General features: G+C 71.6%; 1 protein-coding gene across 2 annotated transcripts; it reads right to left on the reverse strand.

Annotated features, from left to right (window-relative positions):
* Positions 1-288: 288 nt before the first annotated feature.
* Positions 289-26,504, reverse strand: INTS1 (integrator complex subunit 1). 2 transcript variants are annotated; one of them, XM_089320887.1, is made up of 46 exons: positions 26,325-26,503; positions 25,738-26,025; positions 25,192-25,388; positions 23,811-23,948; positions 22,907-23,066; positions 22,679-22,784; positions 22,395-22,581; positions 20,581-20,726; positions 19,883-20,024; positions 19,220-19,396; positions 18,673-18,781; positions 17,836-17,956; positions 17,488-17,565; positions 17,197-17,354; positions 16,577-16,673; positions 13,804-13,895; positions 13,637-13,697; positions 12,602-12,799; positions 11,572-11,701; positions 11,151-11,330; positions 10,903-11,052; positions 10,546-10,725; positions 10,370-10,474; positions 9,770-9,937; positions 9,563-9,674; positions 8,500-8,661; positions 7,939-8,085; positions 7,633-7,731; positions 7,296-7,420; positions 6,787-7,041; positions 5,607-5,766; positions 5,380-5,520; positions 5,007-5,296; positions 4,455-4,585; positions 3,955-4,042; positions 3,651-3,877; positions 3,444-3,567; positions 2,802-2,935; positions 2,419-2,611; positions 2,122-2,249; positions 1,920-2,032; positions 1,578-1,691; positions 1,178-1,248; positions 818-909; positions 596-705; positions 289-519 (listed from the first exon to the last, which is right to left on the reverse strand). In XM_089320887.1, exons 1-46 carry the CDS (start codon positions 26,380-26,382, stop codon positions 404-406), a joined length of 6,558 nt encoding a protein of 2,185 aa, XP_089177013.1. In that variant the 5' UTR covers positions 26,383-26,503; the 3' UTR covers positions 289-403. The 2 variants fall into 2 exon arrangements, 1 of the variants encoding a protein (XP_089177013.1); XR_016225761.1 differs by lacking the exons at positions 289-519; positions 596-705; positions 818-909; ... (9 more) ...; positions 4,455-4,585; positions 5,007-5,296 and having other exon boundaries at positions 5,429-5,520; positions 7,939-8,077; positions 26,325-26,504.
* Positions 26,505-26,699: the final 195 nt, after the last annotated feature.

Here is a 26,699-nt window from a genome sequence, read left to right on the forward strand (position 1 = left end):
ACCCCACACCGGAGGCCGGCTCCTACCTCTGCCGGCCACCACGCCCCAGGCCCACTGGCTGCTCAGACCGCTCCCCCTCAGGGCCCTGCTGTCTTCTGGGCTGGGTGGGGACAGCCCGTGCCACAGCGAGCCTGACAAGGCGACCCCACGGGCAGAGGACTCGGGGCAGGCGGGCAGGCAGGTGGGTCCCCCCCCCCCCCCGCCCCGGCCCACACAGCAGACCCGGCATCGGCCTCTACCTTCCAGGATCCTGCTCTCCGGGGACTAACACAGGACAGGAGACAGCAGCACATGCGAACTGCAGGTTTCATTCAAATCCAGCCCCACCCCCACCCCCGCCTCGCGCACGCCCCCTGGCCCGCCAGGCGCGCCTGGGCGCAGCAGCCTCCGGGGCTTGGCCCGGTCACATGACGGCCTCCATGTGCAGGGTCTTCAGGGCCTCGGAGATCTGCGCGCTGGTGTCGATCTGCCCGTACATGCCCACCAGGAAGGCGCGGTGCAGCAGCACGGCCGCGTGCTCTGCAGGAGAGGCGGGGGTCAGGGGCTCCGGCGCCGCGGCCAGCAGGGCCTGCACACACCGGGGCCGGCGGCTCACCTTGGCAGAGCAGCGTGTACTCGGGCAGGTTCCTCAGGGCCGTCTGCACCACCTCCAGGTCCCGGCTGCCCAGGCAGTACATGAACGTGGGCAGGAAGTCGGCCGCGATGCTGCACGGGGCACACGAGACACACGAGGTGGGCACCGCCCCTGCGCCCAACGCCCAGGCTCTGACCCGGCTGGCCTGCCGGGCCGGCGGCCGGGTGGACGGGGCGGGCTCACCTGGGGTTGCTCTGCATGGAGCGCAGGGCCAGGCTGAAGGCCAGGTCACGGCAGGACTCCTCAGCCGAGCTCATCAGCCGCTGCAGGTTGGTCTGGGGAGAGGCGGGGGGGGGGGAGGCTGCCGAGGTGACCAGCACAGGCTCAGCCTGCCCCCCGCCCTGCCGAGGTGACCGGCACAGGCTCATACGAGCCCCCTCCGCTGGGTGGCAGGAAGCTCCCGCTGTCGGAGGCTCAGGCAGTCACAGCAGTGAGGCCCTGGGGCGGCCCCTCGACCCCCACCCCACCCCACCCCACCCCTCACACTCACCGAGAAGCAGCCCAGGGCCTCAGGGAGGACCCCCACCCCACCCCCCCACTCACCGAGAAGAAGCCCAGGACCTCAGGCCTGCGCCGGGACAGCTCGTCCACGTCGCTCAGCGCCTCCAGCAGGTCTAGGATGGCACGGGGAGGGGCTCGTGAGCCCCTGCGTCTCGCACCCCTCACGCCGCACAGCGCCCCCAAGCCTCAGGAGAGAGAGGGCACCGCAGCCCCGCGCCATCCACAGTGGGCGTGGTGCAGGGCCCGGGCTCTGTGGTGGCGCAGGCCGGGCGGGTCACTGGCTCGCCGTGTCTGGTGCCCGGAGCCTGGCCCCCAACTGCCCCTGAGCTGTGCCCCTGGGCACAGCAGCCCCCGACACCGCCCCCAGGTCCTCCCCTCGTGGATGCTCCAGGCGGGGCAGTGCGGCCACCAACCCCAGTGGGGCGAACCAGGCCCTGCTCACCCTCGACGGTCTGGCCACGGGACAGCCTCTTCATGTAGGGCGCCATCTCGGCCGCAGTCAGCGGTGTGGAGAGGGAGACGCTGACCAGGGGCAGGGAGCTGGCAGAGCGCTCATCTGGAAGAGAAGTCGGGCCCAGGAGGGCGGGGGACGCTCAGGCCCGCCTGGCCCTCGGGGAGCTCCTGCGGCTGCCGGCCTGCGCCGCGCCTGTGACCTGGCCCCAGAGGACCCGAGGGCCAGGGAGACAAGCGTGGGCGGTGCTGAGCAGAGAGACGGCCGCCGTGTGTGGGGACACCCTGATGCATGCCCCGGGAGGCCCCGGAGCCGGCCCGGGCGCCCACTCACCCTCCCCGTCCTCGTCCAGGCCGCGGTCGGCTCTGCCGTCTCGGCTGGGGAGGCTCAGGCCCGCCAGGAGGGACTTCAGCGTCGCCAGGTCGCTGTTCTCAAAGGAGAGGTCGCTGGGGAGGGAAGACGGGGTCACCGGGGCCCACGGGCCACGTCCCCCGGCCCCGGGGCGAGGGCGGCCGCGAGCGGGCCGGGCGCTCACTGGAGGGGCTCGGCGTGCTCCTGCAGGAAGCAGACGGCGGCGGGCGCGTTGCAGGTGAGGTACTTGTGGATGAGCTGCACGAACTTGCTGATGAAGGGCGCCAGGTGGCGGGAGCACTTCCTGTAGTTCTGCGGGGACGCCAGCGGCACAGGGCTGGTCAGAGCCGAGCGCCCGGCCCACGCTGCCCGCCCGCGGACTGCGGCTGGCCCCAGGCAGCGCTGCAAGTGGGCAGACACGGTCCCGGTCCCCGTGGGCGCCCCGAGCAGGGGACAGCGCAGCCACGGCCCCCACACCCACCAGGAGCAGCCGGATGAAGGAGAGCAGGCAGTCCCACAGCGCCCCCTGGTGCTCGCTGCGGAACACGTGCGGCTGCAGCAGCTCCAGCACCCCCAGCACGTGCAGGAAGAAGGCCAGGTGGTTCTGCTGCCGGAACTCCTGGAAGTTGAGGTGTGTGCGGCCGTGCAGGAGCGCCGCGACCATGGGCAGGTGCCTGGGGGCGGCAGGGGCCTTGGTGGGGACCCTCCACCCTGAGCCCAGACCAGAGGCCCAACCGCAATCCCACACCCCACCCGGGACTCTCAGCTCCCCTTGCCGGCCCCTGGGGGCGGGGACGCGGTCCCGTGACCCGGGAGTCACAGGCTGCAGCTCGGGGTCGGCGCAGGGGCACGGCCGGGCAGTACCTGAGCAGCAGGATGGGGTGGGCCACCGCCAGCTTCCTGCAGGCCATGTTGGCGTCAGCCACTCGGCTCTCGGATGACCGGGAGTCGCCGGTGTCGGCCAGCAGAGTGATGAAACGGTGGATGAGCCCGTCCAGCTGAGGAGGGAGGGGTGAGGCCTGGGCACCTTCCCGCCCTGCCTCGCAGAACCCCAGGCCCCTGCACCCTCCCACGGCACTCCTGGCATCAAGCCCCCAGGGCATCCCTGGCACGCGGCGTCTGCAGCCAACCTTGCTACAGAAGTAAGCTGGCAGCCCCTGCGCTGACAGGCAGGCAACATGCCCAGCGCGGGGACACGCCGACCAGAAGCTATGTCCGCTTTCAGCCACGCAGTGCAGGTGAGGAAGCAGACGGGCGTCGCTCTGCCGGGCGTGACGCACCCGCAGCCGGCGGCCTGGCCCACAGCCCAGCGCCCACCCAGGCCGCAGCTCCCGGGAGCTGGCACGGTGGGCGGGCCCGGAGGCCAGTGCTGCGACCCCGCCCCCAGAGCGGGGGCTCCACGGGGGACAGGGACACACCCGGAGCCACGATGGTGCCCCTGCAGTCGCACCAGCTTCCCGTCCCTGACCCGACAGCACCCCTCGCCGCCTGGCCAGGCGCCCTCACCTTGCAGATGCTGCCGCTGGCGGCGCCTTCGCTGCGCACGAGGACCTCGGGCACGGGCACCCGGAGCTCCGGCCGCTGCAGGTAGAGCTGCAGGAGCAGGTCTTGGCAGCGCCTGCCCAGCGCGCTGCGGAGAGCAGACGGGCTTTGCTGGGGTGGCGGACGGCGACCCCCGGGGACCACCCGGGCCCCCACGCCGCCCCCACGCACCTGTCCCCCCACTGCTGGATGCAGCCGGCCAGGTGCTCGGTGGCTTTCCGGACGCCCTCGTGGTCGCCGCGGCAGCAGCTGAGCAGCAGGGGCAGCCGGGCCTGGATGAGGGAGCAGGCGGCCGCGTCCCCGTCCTGGCTCCGCGTCTCGGCCTCGGCCAGGATCAGCTCCACCAGGCTGATGAGCTCCGCGGCCTGGATCCGCAGCACCAGCTCCTCCCGCCGCTTCTGCAACCAGGCACCGCCCGTGAGCCGCGCAGGCCGGCGAGGGCCACCTCCACGGGGCTGCCACCCCCAAGTCCCACCTGCGGGGTGCGCTGGTCCCTGCCCTGCCAGATCCGCGGGACGTGGATGCAGGCCCAGAGGAAATCCAGGGAGGCGGAGGGGTCAAACCTGGAGGGAAGAGGGGCCTGGCACAGCTCGGGGGGGGGACAGCACCCCACGGCGGAGCTCTAGTGCGAGCGGCACCACGCCTCCAGGGCACGACACCCCTGGGCACCCCGCAGCCGGTCATCCCTCAAGGGGCGGGGCTGAGGCAGCCACAGCGAGGCCCAGATGGGCTCTGGACCACGAAGGAAGAGCTGTCCCCACAGGGCCCGGGCCGCCCAGGCGCCCTCTATGGGGCACTGTGGGGGCTGCTCACCGAGCTGCCGGCTGCCGGGCTCTGTGGGGACCGTGTGGCTCCAGGCCCTCCATGCTGGAGCCGCTGGCCCGTGTCTGCCCGGAGCAGAGGAACGGAGCTCTGTGGCTGGCGGACGCGGGGACCTGCCCGGGGAGCCACAGGCCCCCAGGGAGGGGCGCTCACCTCTGCTCCCGGCTGGTGCCCAGCAGGACGCGGATGCACTGGTGCAGGGTAGACCAGCTGGACTGATGTGTGAAGAGAGCCAGCAGGTAGGGGCGGAAGGACGGCACCTGGACCCCGGCGTGGCCTTTGCCCTGGGAAGGGAGGAAGCCGCTGGCTCTGGTCGGGTTGGCCGGCAGCGGCCCAAGCGGCACGGGACAAGACTTCGTGGAGCCTCGGCGCCCTCAGGTTCAGGGGCCTGGCTGATCGGGCGGGGCGGGACAGAGCACCCTCCGCAAAGGAAGGCAGAGGCTGGGGCCGGAGGGGGCCGGAGACAGCTCCCCCAGCTATGGGCCTCACTGTTTCCCCAGCCCTGCCCTGGGAACACCACGGGTCCTCCTGGCAACGCTGCCCCTTGGGGTGACGCCAGCGGCCCGGCACCTGCACTCCCTCTGCTGGCCACAGCCCACCCTCGCTCCTCCAGGGAGACCCGGGCCCTGCCTGCCAGTGTGGGCCTAAGGGGGACACGCCCGCACCCGCGCCTGGGCCAGGCCCCGCACGTGCTGCCCACGCTACCTTTCTGCGTGAGAAGAGCAGCTTTTGCTGCAGGTCGGGGCAGCTGCTGACCACCTCGGGGTCCAGCATCTCCAGCCAGTCCACCAGCAGCCCCGACGCGGGCCCCAGCCGCGCGGGCTCCAGGCCGCCGCCGTCAGCGTCTGGCTCTTCCTCCTGCAGCAGCAGGGAGCTCACCACCACGATGGGCTTCGTGGCCGGCAGCGGCCCGGCCGCGTCCGCAGGGGCAGAGAACAGCGCCGTCAGCAGCTCCTCCAGGTGGGGCGAGCGCACCTCGATGAGCCCTCGCAGCACTGTGACGGACACAGGCCGGGCTCAGCGGGCGCCAGGGCAGGGACCTGTGCGGCCGGGGCCCGGGGCCGGGGCTGGGCGGTACCTTTGCTGACCAGCTCCGGCTCCACACTGCGCTGCTCCCCAGACTTCAGGGCGGCGACGATGGCCCGCACGGTGGGGCCCACCACCTCCAGGTCGCGGCGGAAGGTCAGGGCCTCGGCCAGGTGCAGCAGTCCACTCCGCACTGCAGGGAGGCCGGGTGACTGCCGCCGCCCGGGCTCCGGCCCCCCTGTGGCCGACACCCCGCGGCAGCCCGGGCCCCGCCCTCACCGTCGCTGATCCGGTGTCCGGCCGAGTAGCGGGTGGCGAGCTGCTTGAGCTGGGCCTGCAGGGGCCCGCCCTCCACAGCGGAGCCGTCCAGCCACTGCAGGAGCTGCAGCAGCACTTTGAGGAGCAGCGAGGAGAAGCCGGTGTCCTGGGGCACGCAGCGCTGCGGGAGGGCCGGCGGCACCTGAGCCACGTTTCACCCGGGAGAGCTTGGGCAAGCGGGAACTGCCCAGAGGAGGGGCCGCGGGGCACCCCACTCCCCCGGGCCACTGGGCCAGCGCCTCCCAGCCCCCCCGCTGCGGAGGGCGAGCAGTGAACACACGGCTCACCAAGCGCTCCCACGGCACACAGGCAGAGCAGGCCTACGCGGCCAAAGCCCTGCACTCAGCGGCAGGTGCACGTGCGCACACACACCACCACGCCCGGGTACCTGGTACTGGAACACCGCTCCCCACCCCCAGGCCCGGGTACCTGGTACAGAACACCGCTCCCCACCCCCCGGGCCCAGGTACCTGGTACAGAACACCGCTCCCCACCCCCGGGCCCAGGTACCTGGTACAGAACACCGCTCCCCACCCCCCAGGTACCTGGTACAGAACACCACTCCCCACCCCCGGGCCCAGGTACCTGGTACAGAACACCGCTCCCCACCCCCCGGGCCCAGGTACCTGGTACAGAACACCGCTCCCCACCCCCGGGCCCAGGTACCTGGTACAGAACACCGCTCCCCACCCCCGGGCCCAGGTACCTGGTACAGAACACCGCTCCCCACCCCCCAGGTACCTGGTACAGAACACCACTCCCCACCCCCGGGCCCAGGTACCTGGTACAGAACACCACTCCCCACCCCCGGGCCCAGGTACCTGGTACAGAACACCACTCCCCACCCCCGGGCCCAGGTACCTGGTACAGAACACCACTCCCCACCCCCCGGGCCCAGGTACCTGATACAGAACACCGCTCCCCACCCCCCAGGTACCTGGTACAGAACACCACTCCCCACCCCCGGGCCCAGGTACCTGGTACAGAACACCACTCCCCACCCCCGGGCCCAGGTACCTGGTACAGAACACCACTCCCCACCCCCGGGCCCAGGTACCTGGTACAGAACACCACTCCCCACCCCCCCGGGCCCAGGTACCTGGTACAGAACACCACTCCCCACCCCCCCGGGCCCGGGTACCTGGTACTGGTAGAGCTGGCGCACCAATGGGCAGGACAGAAAGTGGCTGCGCTGCATGGCCATGACCAGGGCCCCGCCGTGGGGGGAGCCCAGCAACGTGGCCATGGCCTGCAGGAGGCGCACCGTGATGCCCGGCACCTCGGGGTTCCCTTGGCGGACTCGCGCCAGCTCCTGGCCCAGGGCCTGCTGCAGCGCCAGGGCGAGGGGGCGGGGACGGGAGCTCTGCCATCGCGGGTCAGGGTTCAGCGGGAAGATCTGCAGCCGCGGGGCAGGCAGGTGAGCACCCCACACAGCTCAGACCCACTCCCCGCGCAACTGCGGCCCCAGCCCTGTGGGCCGAGGGGCCCAGAACCCACGAGACTCGTGCTGGGGGCGGCCACAAGTGCCGCGTGAGGGACAGCAGCACGGCAGAGGGCCGTGCGTGGACTCGGGAGCGCGCAGGGCAGGGCCCCCCACCCCCGCAGACGCGCGGGCCGCTGTGCGCCAGGGCCCAGCCGCGGAGCCGGTACCTGGAGGAACATGCCGGCCAGGTCGTCCTCGGGGCCGAGCACCCGCACCTGAGTCCCCGGCCGGATCCGCCCCTGGCCTGGGGGCTGCTCGGGGCTGCTTTTAGGTCTTGGCGCCTCTGTGCTGTCTGCGGGGGTTGGAGGGGGGGTGTCTGTCATCGGCTGGGAGCTGCCTGCTGCTTCCGGTAGATGGACGTCAAAGCCAAGCCCGGCCCGGGACCACCACCCAGCCACCCTGCAGGCCCCTCCCACCGACCCCAGGCCTCGCTCAGGCCTCAGGGAGCACAGCCGCGAGAGAGCAGGCAGCACACCAGCCAGAAGCTGCTGCGGGCCCCAGTACCTCGCCGGGCAGGCAGGGAGGCCGTGAGCAGGGAGTGGAAGGTCTGGCCGCCAGAGGCCCCGCGCTCGTGCTGAACCTCGACCAGGTGCGCCATGTAGTCTGCAACACAGCGGCGCTCAGACCCGCGCCCCGGCACCCCGGACGCCGGCACCCCGCTCCCGCAGGCCTTCGCGAGCTGGGCTTGCACTCCCAGCACTCCCTGTCAGCAGGGAGAGACCCCCGGCCCCAGGGAGGGCAGGCCTCGGCCCGGCGTCGCCCAACCCCATGCTCCAACGCCGACGCCAGGCGCCGCGGCCCGACACTCACTCTTGTCCATGATGTTCTGCTCCAGGGTCTGGGGGTCGTGGGCCACGGCCTGGTCCAGGTGCTGCAGGAGCTTGCTCATGCTGGACACGGGGATGCCAAAGGACTGGACGAAGAGCAGCAGCTGCTGCGGCTCCAGGTCCTGCAGGGCTGAGGGCCAGGCCTGCTCGGTGACCCCGAGCCCACGGAGCCGCAGAGCCCGCCTGAGGCCGACCCCCCCCCCCCAGGGGCTCCCGGCAGTGCTGCGGAGCGAGCGCCCAACAGCTGGGGCTGCCCGGCGCAGGGAGCCGCACACAGGCCCCTGTGGCTCCTCCTGCTGGCTCCCAGCTATGTGACCTCGCCTCCCTGGTCACCAGGGCTCCTCACAGCTCCCAGGACATGGCCGGCCCTGGTCCTGTCCATTCCACAGCACCCTCCCCTGCCACAGCGCGAGCAAACCTCATACGCCCTCCAAGGAACCCAGCACCCCTCCGCTCCCAGCCACTTGCTGTCCTTCTCTGCCCGGGCCTGGGCACCAGGTCAGAGCTCGTGCAGGCAGGGTTGGAGTGAGGCCCAGGCCTGCACCTGCGTCCACCAGGCGAGGGACCTCAGAGCGGATCATGCGCAGCTTCAGCCAGTCGGGCAGCAGCAGGGCCTCCTCGGACGTGTCCACCAGGAAGGCCGTGGGCAGAGGCTGCTTCTCCGGAAACCAGATGTCTAGCAGCGCCCGGAACTCGCCATCGCCAGCTTTAAGGGAGACAGCAAGTGAGCAGCTGTCCACACCCAAGAACGACCAGGGGTCACCCAGGCGGGTCTCCCTCTCAGAGTGGGGAAACCGAGGCCCGGAGGAGGAGGGAGGCTCAGGCCTGGTCAGGTGCGTCCCAGGCACCGGCTTCGTTCAGTGTTCACACCGGCCCAGGCGGCCAGCACTGGTCAGGTGCGTCCCAGGCACCAGCTTCGTTCAGTGTTCACACCGGCCCAGGCGGCCAGCACTGGTCCCTGCATCCTCAGGGGAGGGGCTTGGCCGTGGCCATCTTCCCAGGGATGGGTGTGGCCACAGGCAGAGCCCACCCCTTTCTCAGGCTCCACAAGGCCGCAGGACACAGGACGTCCCGGACAAGAACGGTGCAAAGCCGGCCTGCCCTCGCGCCATTCCCTCACCCTGACGGGGTCACACGGTTATGCAGCGCCCACCCACACAGCGCCAATCTCCCACAGGGGGGTCCATCCCCCCACCCCCAGGGATGTCTTGAGGGAGACGGAACAGTCAGACGTCAGCCAGCAGGGAGTGGAGAGGCTGCCGGCCAGAGGGGCCGACCGGCTGGGGTCCCCAGGCTCTCAACACGACCCCGGCCACACACGCGGGCTGCTCCACAGCTCCACCGGCTGGCCAGGGAAGACGAGACCGGGGCAGTGAGACCCTGCGGGCTCCCGGTGCTGTCACGCACAGACCCCACACCCCACAGGCAGCTGAGCGCGCCAGGAGCGGCACCGCCTGCCTCTGTGGAAGCAGCTGAGCCAGGATGGGAAGGGAACCCGCTGCCCTGCCCACGCTGCCCGCTTCCTGCCCAGGAGCAGAACGCACGGCCAACCCCGGGCCCGCGCAGGTGCTGCCTGGGACAGCCCCACCCGCCCGGCAGCCGCTCACCGCGCGGCGGGCCCAGCGTCAGCAGAATGACCATGGCGTGCACCACGAGGATGTGCATGGTGGCCGTCTCCCCGCTCGTCCAGCGCAGGAAGACCTGGTCCTGAGACTCCGACTGTGGGGAGGGAGGTGGGGAGGAGGGCCAGTGGGCTGAGTGGGTGCGTGCGGGGCGGGGCCGGGGCGGGGCACAGGGGCGTCACTCAGCCTCACCCAGCTGTACACCTCCTCCCCCTCCTTGCTCTTGCGCATGCGCTGCACGTAGCGGGAGAAGATGGCGAGCAGGGCGCCCAGCACGGCGTCAGACGTGTCACTGCACGACAGCTTGGAGAAGAGGTGGGACATGATGGTGGAGCGCTCCACGACCAGCCGCGCCACGTCCTGGAAGGAGGCGAGGGGCCGTCAGCGGCCCGGGGACCCCAGCCCCACCTCCCCCTGCCGTGGCGCAGCTCTCATGGCGCAGGCCACACCAGACGGCGCGCGGGCTCTGCCGCAGGGACGCAGGGAAGCCCGTCTCGGCCGCCGGGGGCCACCCTCGGCACCAGATGCGCTCGGGCCACACGGGTGGGCGTGGACTGGAGTCCACTCCAGCCCCCAGCAAGCACCCGCTTCCCAGTGATGCTGCTCGCTCATTCACGGAGTCACGACCTAGGCCAGAGGGCAGCCCCGCACCTCGGCGTCCCGCCCCCACCCGCCGTGGCCTGCGCCCGCACAGCGGCACCGGTCACTCTCAAACACAGGCGTGCGCACCCCCGACTGCACTAGCCCCGCACCCTCAGCGCTAAGGCCCCGGTGCGCACGCGGGCCCCTCACCAAGGCCAGGTCGCTGTGCGGGCCCTGCTCCTCCACGGGCGTGTGCTGCGACAGGTAGACCAAGTAGGCGCTGATGGTCTGCGGGTCCGTCTCCATGTGGATGGCCTGAGCAGGAGCGGGCGTGAGCTGGTCCCGGCAGTGCGGCGGCCCCGCCTCCCCGCAAGCACGGCCCCCACCTGCTGCAGTGCCAGGGCGGTGGTGGTCCTGACGCTGTCGAACAGGGGCAGCCGGGGCAGGTCCCGCAGCAGCCACTCGTAGCCCTGCAGAGCGTCCGCGCCCCCGGGGTCCTCCTCCGGGGGCTGCTCCTTCTCCTCCCCGTCCCGCAGGCCGCCCTCCGAGAGCACCAGCGACAAGCCCTGCGGCCAACACACGTGGCGTCCACACCCCAGGCCTGTGCACACACGGACCCGCGGGTACGGCCCGCCGCCCGGCACTCGGCCCGCCCAGGGCAGCGGCAGGCGGCCAGTCCTCCCGGTCTAGGCCCCCCACCCCCTCCACGTGGCAGCCGCGCGCAGTGTGGGCGGGCCGCGCACCTTCATGGCCAGCACGCGGGAGGCCACCTGGGAGGAGCTGAGGCGGCGCAGGAAGTAGTCCAGCACCTCACACGTGGTCTGCTCGTCGGCCTTGGGGCCCAGCAGCAGGTCCTGCAGGCGGCCCAGCAGCTGCCGCTGCTTCTGCTGCCTCTGCGGGGCACAGGGTGTCGGGGTGTCGGGGTGTCAGGGGTGTCGGGGTGTCAGGGGTGTCAGGGGGTGGGGCGGCAGGGGCGGGGCGGGGCACCGACCTGCCGCTTCTTGGCCTTCTGCTCCTTGCTCTCGCCCTCCTCCTCCTCCTCCCCGGAGGCGGCATCGTCAGCAGCGTCGTGCAGCAGGAACTCGCACAGGCACTGCACGGGCAGCACGTCCAGGGAGCCCTCGCTGGACTGCACCAGGTCGGCCAGCCAGGGCATGGACTGCGAGGAGGCCTGGGAGGCGACACTGCAGTCAGAGGCAAGCCCACGCTGTCCCCTGCCCAGCTCCCCCCGCAAGAGTGGGCCCGTCCACGCCCTGCCCCTCTGCCCCATCACACACTGTCCCCATGGCAACAGTGGGCCCGTCCACGCCCTGCCCCATCACTCACACTGTCCCCATGGCAACAGTGGGCCCGTCCACACCCTGCCCCTCTGCCCCGTCACTCAGGCCAAGCCCAGGAAGCCTCGGGCTCACCTGCCTCTGGATGATGTCAAGGAGGAAGTCGGGGTTGCGGCTGCGACACAGGAGGTGCCCGAGGCGGAGGGACTGGTTGAGGCCTTTCACTTGCTCCAGGATGTGGGGAGGGGGCCTCCGGGGGGGCCCTCTGGAGGGCAGAGGACACAGAGGCGTCAGAGGCCACACAGACGTATCAAAGGCCACACAGAGGCGTCAGAGGCCACACAGACATATCAGAGGCCACACAGAGGTGTCAGAGACCACACAGAGGCATCAGAGGCCACACAGACGTGTCAGAACACATAGACGCATCAGGACACACAGACACGTCAGAGGCCACACAGACGCGTCAGAGGCACACAGACGCGTCAGAGGACACAGACGTGTCAGGACACACAGACGTGTCAGAGGCCACACAGACGCGTCAGGCCACACACACAGGTCAGAGGACACACAGACGTGTCTGAACACACAGAGGCGTCAGGACACACACACGCGTCAGAGGACACACAGAGGCGTCAGGACACACACACACGTCAGAGGCCACACAGACGCGTCAGGACACACAGATGCGTCAGAGGACACACAGACGTGTCAGAGGCCACACAGACGTGTCAGGACACACACACAGGTCAGAGGACACACAGACGTGTCTGAACACACAGAGGCGTCAGGACACACAGACGCATCAGGACACACAGACGCGTCAGAGGACACACAGACGTGTCAGGACACACACACAGGTCAGAGGACACACAGACGTGTCTGGACACACAGAGGCGTCAGGACACACAGACGCGTCAGAGACCACACACACGCATCAGAGGACACACAGACGCGTCAGGACACACAGACACGTCCCTCACCCGCAGCAGCTGCACCAGGCAGGACCAGGGAGGCCGCCACCTCCCCCACCCCAGCTGCTGACCCCGAGCCCCACGGGGTCTGGCCGCAGAGCACCGAGAGACACGGGCCAGGGCCCCCTGCCCCCACCCACACCCAGCACGGGCCCAGGCCCGGGGCTGTCTGCGTGGCCGGCAGAGCGTACTGGGGGTCCAGGCTGGTGAGCTGCGACAGGAGCAGGCTGCTGCTCTCGGTGATGGTCTGCTTAGTGGACGCGGCGGCCAGGTGGCCCTCGAAGGCCAGGATCTCCTGCTTCTCGCGCTGGGCGAGCTGCAGCTCCCGGCTCACCATCTCCGTCCGCGTCTCCTCGTCCGTCAGGGTGCACGGCGGGTAGGAGTAATTGCTGAGACGGAACGTGCGAGAACTCGGCACCCTGCCCCGCCAGGGCTGGCTCCATCAACAGCGCTCAGGGCCGAGCAGGGTGATGATGCCCAGCGTGCTGCCGCCCGGCGCCCGGCTGGAGCCGTCACGGAGCCCCAGGGCCACCAGTGAGGCTGGCAGAGCCGGGTCCTGGCACTGTGGCCCTGGCTTCTTCTAGCAGCCCCGCCCCGCCCCCTGGCTCTAAGGGACCAGGCGGCCCCGCCCCCTCGCTCTAAGGGACCAGGCGGCCCTGCCCCTCGCTCTAGGACGTGACAGGGGTTGTGCAGCTCCCCGAGAAGCGCTCACAGGCTCCAGGGCTGAGAGCTGAGAGGCCACAGGCCAGTCACGGGGCACACGCCCGTCCCGACAGGGCCCCAGCCCAGGCCCCGCTGCGTGGCACTGCCTTCTGCACAGCACCCTGGCCCAGGAGCCCAGTCATGCCAGCCCCGCCAGCCCCGCCGGCCCCGCGCAGGCACCCAGCGTGGAGGGAGCTGCAGCCCCCAGCCCCAGCTTCCCTGCCGGATGTGCTGAGCCAGGCCCCACCTGCCCCGGCTGCGCTGTTCTGCTCACCTGCGGCTGGTCCCAGGCGGCCCCAGCCCCCACCCTGTGTCTGGGATCTGGTTCCCGAGCCTGGGCCACGCCCCTCGGGGCGTCACTCCAGACAGCAGCACAAGCGCCACCCAGGACACCCCCAGCCAGCCCGGGGACAGAGGGAAGCAGAGCACACAGCGAGCCAGAACCCGAGTTGGGCAGCACGCGGGAGCCAGGCGCGCACAGGCCCGGCTCGGCTCCGGCCAGGCCCCGACGGGAGCCGGCTTACTTGGTCATCACCATTTCCATAAGCATCTTCAGGGTGGGGTACTCCTCCCAGGCGGCCAGGCCTAGGCACAAGGGGGCGGGGTTGGCCTGGCTCCCTCTCCAGCACCTGAGCCCTCCTCCAGCCCCTGGCTGGGCTGCCCCGCGCCCACGCGCTGGCAGAGGGCTCACCGATGTTCTCCGGGTTGAAGGCAGCGACGACCAGCAGCAGGGGCCAGGCCTTCCAGTAGAGGGTGGAGATGGCGAGGTTCGGGGGCTGGTACCTGAAAGGCAGCACCGGCCTCAGGGGCAGGAACGGGCTGCAGGCCGGGGCGGGCCCCAGCAGACGACCCAGTGACAGGTCACCCTGGGGCTGCCTTCGAGACTCTGCAGGGGCCAGTGCCGGGGCGCAGCGGGTGAAGCCGCCACTGTGATGCCAGCATCCCGTATGGGCGCTGGTTTGAGTCCCAGCTGCTCTACTTCCGGCCTCACTCCCAGCTAATGCACCTGGGAAAGCAGCAGGAGATGGCCCACATCTTTGGGCCCCTGCACCCACACGGGAGACCTGGAGGAAGCTCCTGGCTTTGCTCTGGGCCAGCCTTGGCCACTGGGGCCATTTGGGGAGTCACCCAGTGGACAGAGCTCTCCTTCCCTCGCCATCCTTCCGTCTGTAACTCTGCCTTTCAAATAAAAAAGTAAAATCCATAAAAAACACAAGACACTAGGGCAGGTATTTGGGGAGTGAACCAGCAGGCAGAGGGTCGCTGTCCTTTTCCTTCAATAAGTAAATGGAATAAATATTTAAAGCCCTGTGATGCTAACACTGGGCTGGGGACGTGGCACAGCGGTTAGACCCTGCTAGAACACCTGCGCTCCCTGTCGGCATGGCCGAGTTCAGTCCAGCGTCCTGCTGGCCACACCCCGTGAGGCGGCAGGGACACTCAGTGCTGGGTCCGTGGAGGTGACCCCGACTGGCTTCTAGGCTGGCTTTGGCCCGTCCCAGCCTGGGCTGCTGTAGGCATTTGGGAGCGAGTCTGTGGATGGAACCCAGCTCTCCTCTCTCTGCCTTTTAAATAAACAACAGAACCCCACCACCCCTCCTGGGAATTTCTCCTCCAGCCACAGCTGGCCAGGCCACGGGTGCCGCACAGGCCCAGCCCGCGGGTGTGCACATGACCCACCCCACACAGAGCCCCGCGGCTCCTCATTCACAACCCAGTTTCCTGGCTGCTCCAAATCCCTGGGCCTTTCCCAACCTTCCCAAGCCTCAGCTGTGCGTCTGTGAAATGGGGACACACGCTCAGCGCACGGGCATTCTCTGCCCCTCGGACAGCCAGACACGGCCCGCAACGCCAGCAGCACCCACACTCGGCCCTCTCAGCTACGCGCACTGAGCACAAACCAACACAAGAAAGACAAAACAGAAACACCACTTGCTCGCCAACCGGAAGGTGTGCCATGCCGCACGCCCGAGCAGGGCTCCCGTGAGGACACCAGGGCTCAAAGTCACCAATCTTGAAAATGACCAGGGGTGGGGGACCCGGGCCTGCCAGTCCTAGAGCCCAGCATGGACAGCAGTGTAGACGACGTGCAGGTTAAGGGCCAGCCCCACTCACGACGGTGGCCTGCAACTGAGCGCGCCAGGGAATTCGGCAGGGACAAGTCTTTCCAGCAACCGGACCCCCCCCACACACAGGACACACAGATCCTAACTCCAAACCAGCCAGACTCGGGCAGGTGTAGGGCCTAAAACTGCGCCGCCCTCGGAAGCAGGCAGGCTTGGGTCTCCGGGACCCCGGGCCAGGCCACGGCCCGGCCCAGCACGGACGGCAGAGGAAAGCAGGCAAGCAGGACTCGGCCAGCGTCGGGACCTGCGAGCCTGAGCACGCGGAGGTCACCGCCGGGCGGGAGGCCACACCTGCCAAGCACAGGTCCGAGGGGCTGCCCCTAGAAGAACTCTAGCGACAAAACCACGAAGACCCAAAGCCGGTCACATGGCAGGCCGGCGGTTTGTCTCCGCCCCCGCCCCTGATGCTGCCTCCTGCCAAGGAGTACCCGGGAAGTGGCAGCTGTGGTCCAAGCACCTGGCTCCCTGCTGCCCACGCGGGAGCCCGCACTGAGTCCCAGGCTCCTCGCTGCGGCCCGGCCCGCCACGACTACCGTGGGCATCAGGGGAGGGAACCCAGAGGGGAACTCCACCCCCACCGCCGTGCCTTCCAAACAATTACACGGTCAGCACACAAGCTGGCGCCCCGCTCCTGGGAGCCGGTGTGACATGACGCCACAGCAGCAGGTGCCAGGAGGCCCCGGCAGTGGACAGAGCCACACGGCCACGGGCACACGCGCTGTGCCACGACACAGTGAACCTGGCAAACAACCCGCTCACTGGGGCAGCAGGCGGCCCCCCTCCCTGCAGGATTCCCTTTCCACAAGTGCCCAAGGAAGGCCGAGCCGGGGGGGGGGGGGGGGGGGGCAGGGGAGAACCCTCATCACCGCAGAGGCCTGGCACCCGACCCGGAAAGCCACGGGAGCCACGCAGGGACCGCGGAGACAGGACAGGCCCCTGCTGTCCAGAAAACAAAGCACGTGTGCGCCAGCGAGTCACGGCAGGTAAGGGGGAGGCGGGGTGGGTGGGGAGCTACAGCGCGACCACGCAGGGCTCCCGCAGGCCCGGCGCCACGCCCAGGTCTGGGGGACAGGGCGGGTGGGGGGCTCCAGCAGCGGCCATGCAGGGGTCCCTCGGGGACATGGCGGGCGGGGGGCTCCAGCGGCGCCCACATAGGGCTCCCACAGGCCCAGCACAACGCCCAGGTCTGGGGGATGGGGCAGGCGGGGGCTCCTGCAGGCCCGGCGCCGCGCCCAGGTCTGGGGGACGGGGCAGGCGGGGGCCCCAGCAGCGGCCACCGGGGCTCCCGCAGGCCCCCCGCAGGCCCCCCGCAGGCCCGGCGCCGCGCCCTGGGCTTACCCGGGCGGGAGCTGGATGTTCTCGGGGTGGTGGTAGGTGCACAGGTTCAGGACGGCGTCGATCAGCTGGATCCTCTCCACCTTCAGCACGTCCACGTCTGAAACCCAAGGCCGCACTGTCCCAGCAGCCCTCCCACCCCTCAGGGGACACCGAGCTCAGGATTCGCCTGGCTGAGGCAGAAGGCGGGTGCGGCGACCCACAGGAGGCGCCATGTGCCCGGACAAGGAGACGGCGCCGCAGCAGAGGGACGCTTCCCCGTGGGGGCCGTGGGCCGGGGCTGGAGAGCAGAGCCACGCATGGGCACGGCCTGCTGGGGCCGGGTCACCGTGGGCTGGACACGAGCAGGCCCTGGCCATGCACACCAGAACCTGGGCCAGGGGTGGTGGAATGCTCCCGCTGGCCCAGCCACACAGGGAGAGCGGACGCGCTCCACAAACCCCACAGGCTGAGGGGTGGCTGAATGCACGCGGCGCCGCCGAATCTCACCTCCCAGGGAGCCACCCACAGTGGGACGAGGACGGATAAAACCCGAGGAGACGAGGTGCCACCAGCGCAGACAGACCCCACGGGGAGCCATCGCCCGCCGGCTCAAAGGCCAGCACAGCCCCCGGGACCGTTACCGTCGGCCTGCACGGCGGCCGCTCGCTTCACCAGGTGGTCAGCTAGCTCCATGGCGTCGGCGGGGCCGAGCGGGAGCTCCCGGGACAGCCCGATGACCAGGATGCGCATCAGCGTGTCCTCCAGGATGGGCACCTCCGAGCAGAGGCGCAGGAAGAAGCTGCGGGACACAGGGCGGGGCCGGGGCTGAACCCTGCAGGGAGGGGGCTGGGCAGACCGCAGCCGGACAGGGCAGGGCCCCGGCCCCTCCAGGCCTCCCAGCAGGCAGCCCCCGCCCAGCCCGCCCTGCTCACTTGCGGTCACTCTCAGGCGGCCAGTTGTCCCACTTGTAGTAGGTCTCGGGCTGCTCCGTGAAGAGCACCTTGTGCAGGCTGGGAGGCGCAAGACAGCTGCTCAGCTCACAGGCACCGGGCCACGGGCTCCCACAGGCCCAGCGCAGCCAGGGCCCCGCCCTCACACCGGCCGCCAGGGCTGCCACTCACAGGGTGACCGCGGCCCCTCTGCCACACACCAGCACGTCTGGCTCCCAAAGGGCAGGGGGCACCCCGAGGTGACAGGCTGCCCCGCGGCAGGTCAGCGGGTGCTGGGAGGCGGCCTCCCCGCGGGCAGAGGCCTAGGGAAGCGGCCGGGGCCGGGCCTACCAGTGCACGTAGTCCTTGGGGGCGAGCTTGCTGATGGAGGGGACGACGGTGTGCAGCCACCAGACGGCGTCGCGCTGGATGGCGGCAATCTGGTTCTGGAAGGAGCGCAGCACCTCGAGGTCTGAGACAGACAGGCCCGTGGTGAGCGCCACGGCTGTGCGCACAGCTCCCGCGAGGGAGGCTGGACAGCGCGACCGGCTTCCGGGCCGTCTGTGGGCAGGCGCGTGTGTGCCCAACGAGAGCCGAGGCAGCGCGGGGAGCGGAACCCTCGGAGCCGCCACCTCCTCCAGCCGACTGCCCACAGCCCCTCTGACCTCGACACCGTCCTCCTCCTGCCCTGCCCTGGCTGGAAGGCCACCAGGCCTCGGCTACCCGGCCGTGGGCTGAACCTCAGTGAGTGCACAGTGCAGGCAGAGGGCGGCTCGGGAGCCCCTTGGTCCCCTCCAGTGGCTGTGCTGTGGGAGCCCCCCCGCTCTGCCCCAGGAGCCTCTGGGGACAGCCTGCAGCTTCAGGAGTGCCCCTCGGTGCCAGGCGCGACCCCACAGCCCGCAGCCCCACACCCCACAGCCCCGCGGCCCCACAGCCCCGCAGCCCCGCAGCCCCACACCCCACAGCCCCGCGGCCCCACAGCCCCACAGCCCCGCAGCCCCACAGCCCTGAGGCCCCACATCCCACACCTCCATGCCCCACGGCCCGCAGCCCCACACCCCACAGCCCCGCGGCCCCGCAGCCCCACAGCCCACAGCCCCGCGGCCCCACAGCCCCACACCCCACAGCCCCGCGGCCCCACGGCCCCGCAGCCCCACGCCCCACGGCCCCGCAGCCCCACAGCCTTACTCCTCTTCTCTCCTTTGTCCCAGGCGATGCCGGCCTCCTTCACCTGAGCCGTGATGCCCAGCATCATGGACACGGCCAGCACGTCTGTGATGTGCACCACGAACCGCTCCTGCAGGCACAGCACGGCGGCGTCTGGCTCCGCAGGGCCTGCACCCGGCGGACCCACTCCACACAGCCCAGGGACTCCCGCACTGGCAGAGGGCCGGCGGGAGGAGCTCCTGGGCCCGTCGGGTCTCTGGACAGGACGTGGCCCTGGGCGTCTGCTCCTGCCACCGCCCCCTCCCTCCAGCCCGCAACACTCCCTGCCCCTGCTGCCCCGGCACCTGCGCACCCTGCCCTTCCCGCTCCCCCCAGCCCCGCCAGCAACAAATCAGCCCACACCCAGCCCAGGGGCCGCCCACCTCCCATGCCCGGTCGGCTGCTCCTGGGTCCTCCCACGGGACGGAGCCCATGCTCCCCACAGACCGCGGCAGAGCGGCCCCCCCAGCTCCTGGCGCCACCGCGAGCCCAGGGCGGCAGCAGCAGCAGGGCGCGGCACGGCGGGCACCTTGAACTCCATGTCCAGGTACTGGGGCTCCCGGCGCTCCTGCATGAGCCCCAGGCAGAAGGCCTGGAAGTTGACCTCGTGCTTCGTCTGCTTGATGATCTCCCGCAGGAGGGCCCGAGAGGCCCGGAGGTAGTCGTCCTTGCTGGTCAGCAGGTCCTGGAAGACCATGGCCAGGAACTGCACAGAGACACCACACCGCTGTGACGGCCGTGGCAGATGGCGGCCCTGCCACGCCCCACCAGGGCCTCAGCTTGCACGAGGCAGGCAGGCTGGTCCTGCCCGGGTGAGCGCGGGGACGCACCTCACTCACTGCCCTGGCGACTGTGGTCACGTGCGTGCTGTCCCGGGCAGCAAGGCCACAGACGCCTCCCTGCCCTCAGCCCAGCCCACGCCCAGCCTCCAGAGGCCCCCATCTGAGAGCTCAACCGACCCGCAGCTGGCGCCCCCTCGGGGCCACAGCACGGCCGAGAGCAGAAGAGACACGGGATCCAGGGCACCCGAAGGCTGCACTCGGGAGCCCCGGAAAGCTACTCTAGCTCAGAACCGACCGGGCTTCAGGCTCCAGGGGCAAGAGCGCGCGCCCCTCACCCCCGCCCCTCCAGAGCCCCCGGAGCCCCCCACTATGCTGAGGCCTGCCCCGCCCCCACGCCCGGCCCCGCCCACCTTGGGCGCCAGCTCGGAGCTGTGCTGCAGCACCGTGTAGAGGATCTGCATGTTGTTCGGGTTCCGGGCGTTGGACAGCTCGTTGAAGATCACAAACTTGATGGTGGTGCCCAGGTTGTCCTTGTGTGCCGTCAGCAGCTCCCTGGACACAGCCCAGCACGCAGAGGGGCCTGAGCCGGGGGCCCTCCCCCACTGCCCAGCACGCCCCTGCCCCGGTCCCGCCTACCTGACACACATGCAGTGGGGCCTGGGCCAGGGGCAGGTGTCCCCTCTCCCACACCACCGGCCCCGGCCCCGCCTACCTGACACACAGCATGCAGTGGGGCCTGGGCCAGGGGCAGGGGTCCCCTCCCCCACACCACCGGCCCCAGCCCCGCCTACCTGACACACAGCATGCAGTGGGGCCTCGGCCAGGGGCAGGGGTCCCCTCTCCCACACCGCCGGCCCCGGCCCCGCCTACCTGACACACAGCATGCAGTGGGGCCTGGGCCAGGGGCAGGGGTCCCCCTCCCCCACACCGCCGGCCCCGGCCCCGCCTACCTGACACACAGCATGCAGTGGGGCCTGGGCCAGGGGCAGGGGTCCCCTCCCCCACACCACCGGCCCCGGCCCCGCCTACCTGACACACAGCATGCAGTGGGGCCTGGGCCAGGGGCAGGGGTCCCCTCCCCCACACCGCCGGCCCCAGCCCCGCCTACCTGACACACAGCATGTAGTGGTTGAGCAGCACCTTGGGCTTGAGGCGGATCTTGATCAGGTGGGAGATGACGTCCGTGTCCTCGGGGCCATGCGTGTTGCAGTTCATGCACACGGACATCAGCAGGTCCTGCGCGGGCCTGGTCAGCTGTGGGGAGGCCAGGCGAGGGCTGTCAGCAGCTGCTCAGCGCCGGGGGTGCGGCCACAGCAAGGCGTCCCCCTGACGCCCCGACACACCCGGGGTTCTGCAGCAGACACCCCCATCACACCCCGGGGTTCTGCAGCGAGGCCCCCCCCACCCCGGGGTTCTGCAGCGAGGTGTCCCCCACACACCCCAGCGAGGGCCCCCAACACCCCGGGGTTCTGCAGTGAGGCCCCCCCACACACACCCCGGGGTTCTGCAGTGAGGCCCCCCCCACACACACCCCGGGGTTCTGCAGCGAGGGCCCCCCACACACACCCCGGGGTTCTGCAGCGAGGGCCCCCCACACACACCCCGGGGTTCTGCAGCGAGGCGTCCCCCCCCCACACCCCGGGGTTCTGCAGCGAGGCCCCCCCCCACCCCGGGGTTCTGCAGCGAGGCCCCCCCCCCACCCCGGGGTTCTGCAGTGAGGCCCCCCCCCCACCCCGGGGTTCTGCAGCGAGGCGTCCCCCCACACACACCCCGGGGTTCTGCAGCGAGGCCCCCCCACACACCCCGGGGTTCTGCAGCGAGGCCCCCCCCCACCCCGGGGTTCTGCAGCGAGGCCCCCCCACACACCCCGGGGTTCTGCAGTGAGGCCCCCCCACCCCGGGGTTCTGCAGCGAGGCCCCCACACACACCCCGGGGTTCTGCAGCGAGGCGTCCCCCCACACACACCCCGGGGTTCTGCAGCGAGGCCCCCCCACACACCCCGGGGTTCTGCAGCGAGGCCCCCCCCCACCCCGGGGTTCTGCAGCGAGGCCCCCCCCCCACCCCGGGGTTCTGCAGTGAGGCCCCCCCCCCACCCCGGGGTTCTGCAGCGAGGCGTCCCCCCACACACACCCCGGGGTTCTGCAGCGAGGCCCCCCCACACACCCCGGGGTTCTGCAGCGAGGCCCCCCCCCACCCCGGGGTTCTGCAGCGAGGCCCCCCCACACACCCCGGGGTTCTGCAGTGAGGCCCCCCCACCCCGGGGTTCTGCAGCGAGGCCCCCACACACACCCCGGGGTTCTGCAGCGAGGCGTCCCCCCACACACACCCCGGGGTTCTGCAGCGAGGCCCCCCCACACACCCCGGGGTTCTGCAGCGAGGCCCCCCCCCACCCCGGGGTTCTGCAGCGAGGCCCCCCCCCCACCCCGGGGTTCTGCAGTGAGGCCCCCCCACCCTGGGGTTCTGCAGCGAGGCCCCCCCACACACCCCGGGGTTCTGCAGCGAGGCGTCCCCCCACACACACCCCGGGGTTCTGCAGCGAGGCCCCCCCACACACCCCGGGGTTCTGCAGCGAGGCGTCCCCCCACACACACCCCGGGGTTCTGCAGCGAGGCCCCCCCACACACCCCGGGGTTCTGCAGCGAGGCGTCCCCCCACACACACCCCGGGGTTCTGCAGCGAGGCCCCCCCACACACCCCGGGGTTCTGCAGCGAGGCCCCCCCCCACCCCGGGGTTCTGCAGCGAGGCCCCCCCACACACCCCGGGGTTCTGCAGTGAGGCCCCCCCACCCCGGGGTTCTGCAGCGAGGCCCCCACACACACCCCGGGGTTCTGCAGCGAGGCCCCCACACACACCCCGGGGTTCTGCAGCGAGGCGTCCCCCACACACACCCCGGGGTTCTGCAGCGAGGCCCCCCCCCGCACCTTGGGGTTCTGCAGCCACATCTCGAGCTTCTGCACGGCCATGAGCCGCACCTCCTGGTAGCCGCAGGTGGAGGTGAGCAGCCGCAGCAGGTTGCGGGACACGTTGTCGATGGGCTGGCGCCGGTTGAGCTGGTCCCGCAGCACCTCCAGGACATACTCCTCCACGCTCTCGGCCAGGTCCTCGTACCTAGGCCCGGGGACGGAGCACAGCAAGGGTGGCCGTCCCCGGGCGCCCAGCCCGCCCGCGCCGCGGCCACGCCCGGTCCGAGCATGCGCACACCCACCTGGGCATGAGCTGGCCCTCCTGCTCGGGGCTCAGCTTCTCCTCCGCCACCAGCAGCTCCGTCTGGCTGTCCTCCTCCTCCGCGAGCGAGGGGTGAGGGCTGCTCCCTGCGCGGGGCCGTGGAGAGGGGTCGCGGAGGCTCCCCGCCCGCCCACGCCCGCCCACGCCAGCCCACGCCCGCCCACACCCGCCCACACCCGCGCAGGCTCTGCGGCAGGGAGGGGCTTACCGGCACCGGGCTCCCCGCCGCCGCGCCCCACCTCCCCCTGCAGCAGCATGCTCTTGGGCGGCATCTTGGTGCCGAAGGCCGTCTGGATGTTGTCCACGAATGTCCTGCAGTGGACGCTGTCCACCCAGATGCGCTCGCCCAGCGAGTCCTCGATGTACACCTGCAGAGACCCGCCCTCAGCTCGGTGCGGCGCGGCAGTGCGCGGGGCAGCGCAGGCAGACACACACAGAACACACACACACGGCACATGGGCTCTCCCTGCGGCCAGTGTGCACGGAAAAGGAGACACACACACACAAACACACACACGGGCTCTCCCTGCGGCCAGCGTGCACAGGGAAGGAGACACACACACACACACAGGCTCTCCCTGCGGCCAGCGTGCCCGGGGAAGCAGACACACACACACACACACACAGGCTCTCCCTGCGGCCAGCGTGCAAAGAGAAGGAGACACAAACACACACACACACACACACGGGCTCTCCCTGCGGCCAGCATGCACGGGGAAGGAGACACACATTCACATGCACACACACGGGCTCTCCCTGCGGCCAGCGTGCACAGGGAAGGAGACACACACACACGCACACACGGCTCTCACTGCGGCCAGCGTGCACAGGGAAGGAGACACACGTTCACACACACACACACACACACACACGGCTCTCCCTACGGCCAGCGTGCACGGGGAAGAACACACACACACACACACACACGGCTCTCCCTGCGGCCAGCGTGCACGGGGAAGGAGACACACACACACACACACACACACGGGCTCTCCCTGCGGTCAGCGTGCACGGGGAAGGACACATGCACACACACATGCGCACGCACACACACACACGCGGCGCCCTCCCATGTGTGCCTGCCGCCCTCCGCCCGCCCGTGGCCGACTCGCCTTGACGAAGGTCTCGGGCCAGTTCTCGTCCTCCTCGTAGGCGGCCATGAGGAGGTTGCAGGCCAGCACGGACACCAGGCTGTTGCCCTTGGCCTTGAAGTTGATGGAGGCATCTCTCCGCAGGAGGCTGCACAGGGCCTGCGTGGGCAGGGCCGTCACCCGGAGCCCCGCCCCAGCCCACCCCCCACCCCCGGACCAGGGGCTGCACAGGGCCTGTGTGGGCGGGGCCGTCACCCGGAGCCCCGCCCCAGCCCACCCCCCACCCCCGGACCAGGGGCTGCACAGGGCCTGTGAGGGCGGGGCCGTCACCCGGAGCCCCGCCCCAGCCCACCCCCCACCCCCGGACCAGGGGCTGCACAGGGCCTGTGTGGGCGGGGCCGTCACCCGGAGCCCCGCCCCAGCCCACCCCCCACCCCCGGACCAGGGGCTGCACAGGGCCTGTGAGGGCGGGGCCGTCACCCGGAGCCCCGCCCCGGCCCACCCCCGGACCAGGGGCTGCACAGGGCCGTCACCCGGAGCCCCGCCCCGGCCCACCCCCGGACCAGGGGCTGCACAGGGCCTGTGAGGGCGGGGCCGTCACCCGGAGCCCCGCCCCGGCCCACCCCCGGACCAGGGGCGGCACAGGGCCTGTGAGGGCGGGGCCGTCACCGGGAGCCCCGCCCCGCCCCCCACCAGGGACTGCACAGGGCCTTGTGGGCGGGGCCGTCACCCGGAGCCCCGCCCCGGCCCACCCCCCACTCCCGGACCAGGGGCGGCACAGAGCCTGTGTGGGCGGGGCCGTCACCCGGAGCCCCGCCCCGGCCCACCTCCCACCCCCGGACCAGGGGCGGCACAGGGCCTGCGGGGGGGGGGGGGGGGCCTGTCACCCGGAGCCCCGCCCCGGCCCACCCCCCACCCCTGGACCAGGGGCGGCACAGGGCCTGCGTGGGCGGGGCCATCACCCGGAGCCCCGCCCCGGCCCACCTCCCACCCCCGGACCAGGGGCGGCACAGGGCCTGCATGGGCGGGGCCGTCACCCGGAGCCCCGCCCCGGCCCACCTCCCACCCCCGGACCAGGGGCGGCACAGGGCCTGCATGGGCGGGGCCGTCACCCGGAGCCCCGCCCCGGCCCACCTCCCACCCCCGGACCAGAGGCTGCACAGGGCCTGTGAGGGCGGGGCCGTCACCCGGAGCCCCGCCCCGGCCCACCCCCCACCCCCGGACCAGGGGCAGCACAGGGCCTGTGTGGGCGGGGCCGTCACCCGGAGCCCCGCCCCGGCCCACCCCCCACCCCCGGACCAGGGGCGGCACAGGGCCTGTGTGGGCGGGGCCGTCACCCGGAGCCCCGCCCCGCGCCCCCCCACGCCCCGCGCCCCCTGCCCGAGCCCCCGCGCAGCCCCACCTCGATGACGCCCTCGGTGGCGAAGATGTTGGGCTTGATCTTGGCCAGGTACATGAGGCCCAGGTAGAGCGTGCTGTCCGGCTTGGCGCGCGTGGCCCGCAGCTGCTTCACGGCCCCGCACAGCACCGCCTCCACGCGCTCGTCGTTCCCGTCCAGCTCGGCCGCCTCGATCTCGTCCAGCAGCACCGTGGGCAGCACTGCGGGGGGCCAGAGCGCCCGTCACCCCGTCACCCCCAGAGCGCCGGCCACCCCGTCACCCCGCAGGGCGGAGACTCCTGGGCTCCCTTCCGCTGGCCCTGGGGTCAGCGTCCGCCCCTGCCTCCTACCCCACCCCCGCTTCCTCCACGTTCAGTCTCGCGTGGGCGTCCCCCGTTTCCCACGCGACCACCTTACTTCGCTCCATTTCCAGCCCGCCTCCTCCCCACGCCGGCCGGGGGCTCCCGCGTGCACACGGGGCCTCCCCCGCAGCCAGTGTGCACGCGGAGGGGAGCCGGGCCCGGCTCGGCTACTGCGCACGCCCCCTCCCCACCCCGCCCCCGGCCTCACCCTCGATGGGCACCACCGACGGCTCCTTGATGGACGGGGAGATGGCGCGCTTCTCGGCCACGGCGGCCTCGGCCAGGCGGCCCAGGGCGCTCAGCGGCGGCGTGGAGGAGAGCTTGGGGCGCTTGGTGAGGCCGGTGAGCGCCGCGGCCCCCGACAGCGCCGCCGCGTCCCGCTTGCGCTCGGACGGCAGCCCCGCCGGCGCCGGCTTCAGCAGCGTGGACGCCGCCTTGGACTCGCTGGCCTGGCCCTTGGAGCCCAGCGCGATGAAGTCTCCGGGCGGGGGGTGCCCTGCGCGGGGGAGGCACGAGAAGCCCGCTCGCCGCCGCCCGCCGCCGCCCGCATCGCGGGAGAGGCGCCGCGGGGCCACGGTGCGGGGTCCCAGGTCCCCCTCCCGCCCGCATCGCCGCGGGGCCACGGTGCGGGGTCCCCACTCCCGCCCCCAGGCCCTCGCCCGCATCGCTCCCCGCTCCCGGGCGCGGGGTCCCAGGTCCCCCTCCCGCCCGCATCGCCGCGGGGCCACGGTGCGGGGTCCCCGCTCCCGCCCGCCGCCCGCGGACACTCGGGAACGCGAAGCCCGCCCGGCGCACCTGAGGGCTTGGCGGCGGCGCTCGGCCTGCGCACGGCCGGGGGCTTGGCGCGGTTCATGCCGGCCCGCGCCTGGGTCCTCTCACGGCCGAGGTCCCGCACCAGCCCCACGCGCCGGCCGGGAAAGCAGCCCCGGCCCTCACACCTCCCGCGTCTCCGGGCGCCCCGGAACCGGAAGCAACCTCCTGGCTTGGCAAAGCCGACTTCCGGGGCAACAGGAAGCAAAATAGAGCAGAGGGCGTGTCTGGGAGCAGGGCCTGGGGGGCGTGGCGGGCGGCGAGTGCCCCGGGCCTGCAGCGCCCTCTGCTGGCGGGAGGCTGGCCAGGCTCGGTTGCGGGGCCCGGAGCGGGAGGGGCCTGCTCCTGGCCTGCGCGGCT

Source organism: Oryctolagus cuniculus, chromosome 19 (assembly GCF_051225735.1).
Source record: "Oryctolagus cuniculus isolate XC-2025 breed Fujian yellow rabbit chromosome 19, ASM5122573v1, whole genome shotgun sequence".
Taxonomy (NCBI): domain Eukaryota; kingdom Metazoa; phylum Chordata; class Mammalia; order Lagomorpha; family Leporidae; genus Oryctolagus; species Oryctolagus cuniculus.

What these genes read in the sequence shown, in the direction of transcription:
- INTS1 (XM_089320887.1), bottom strand. Translation starts at nt 26,382, where the DNA reads ATGAACCGCGCCAAGCCCCCGGCCGTGCGCAGGCCGAGCGCCGCCGCC. An exon ending in GCTCCGAGCTGGCGCCCAAG is followed by an intron (nt 19,397 to 19,882) that starts GTGGGCGGGGCC and finishes GTCTCTGTGCAG; the next exon opens with TTCCTGGCCATGGTCTTCCA. An exon ending in ACCTGGACATGGAGTTCAAG is followed by an intron (nt 18,782 to 19,219) that starts GTGCCCGCCGTG and finishes CTGTGCCTGCAG; the next exon opens with GAGCGGTTCGTGGTGCACAT.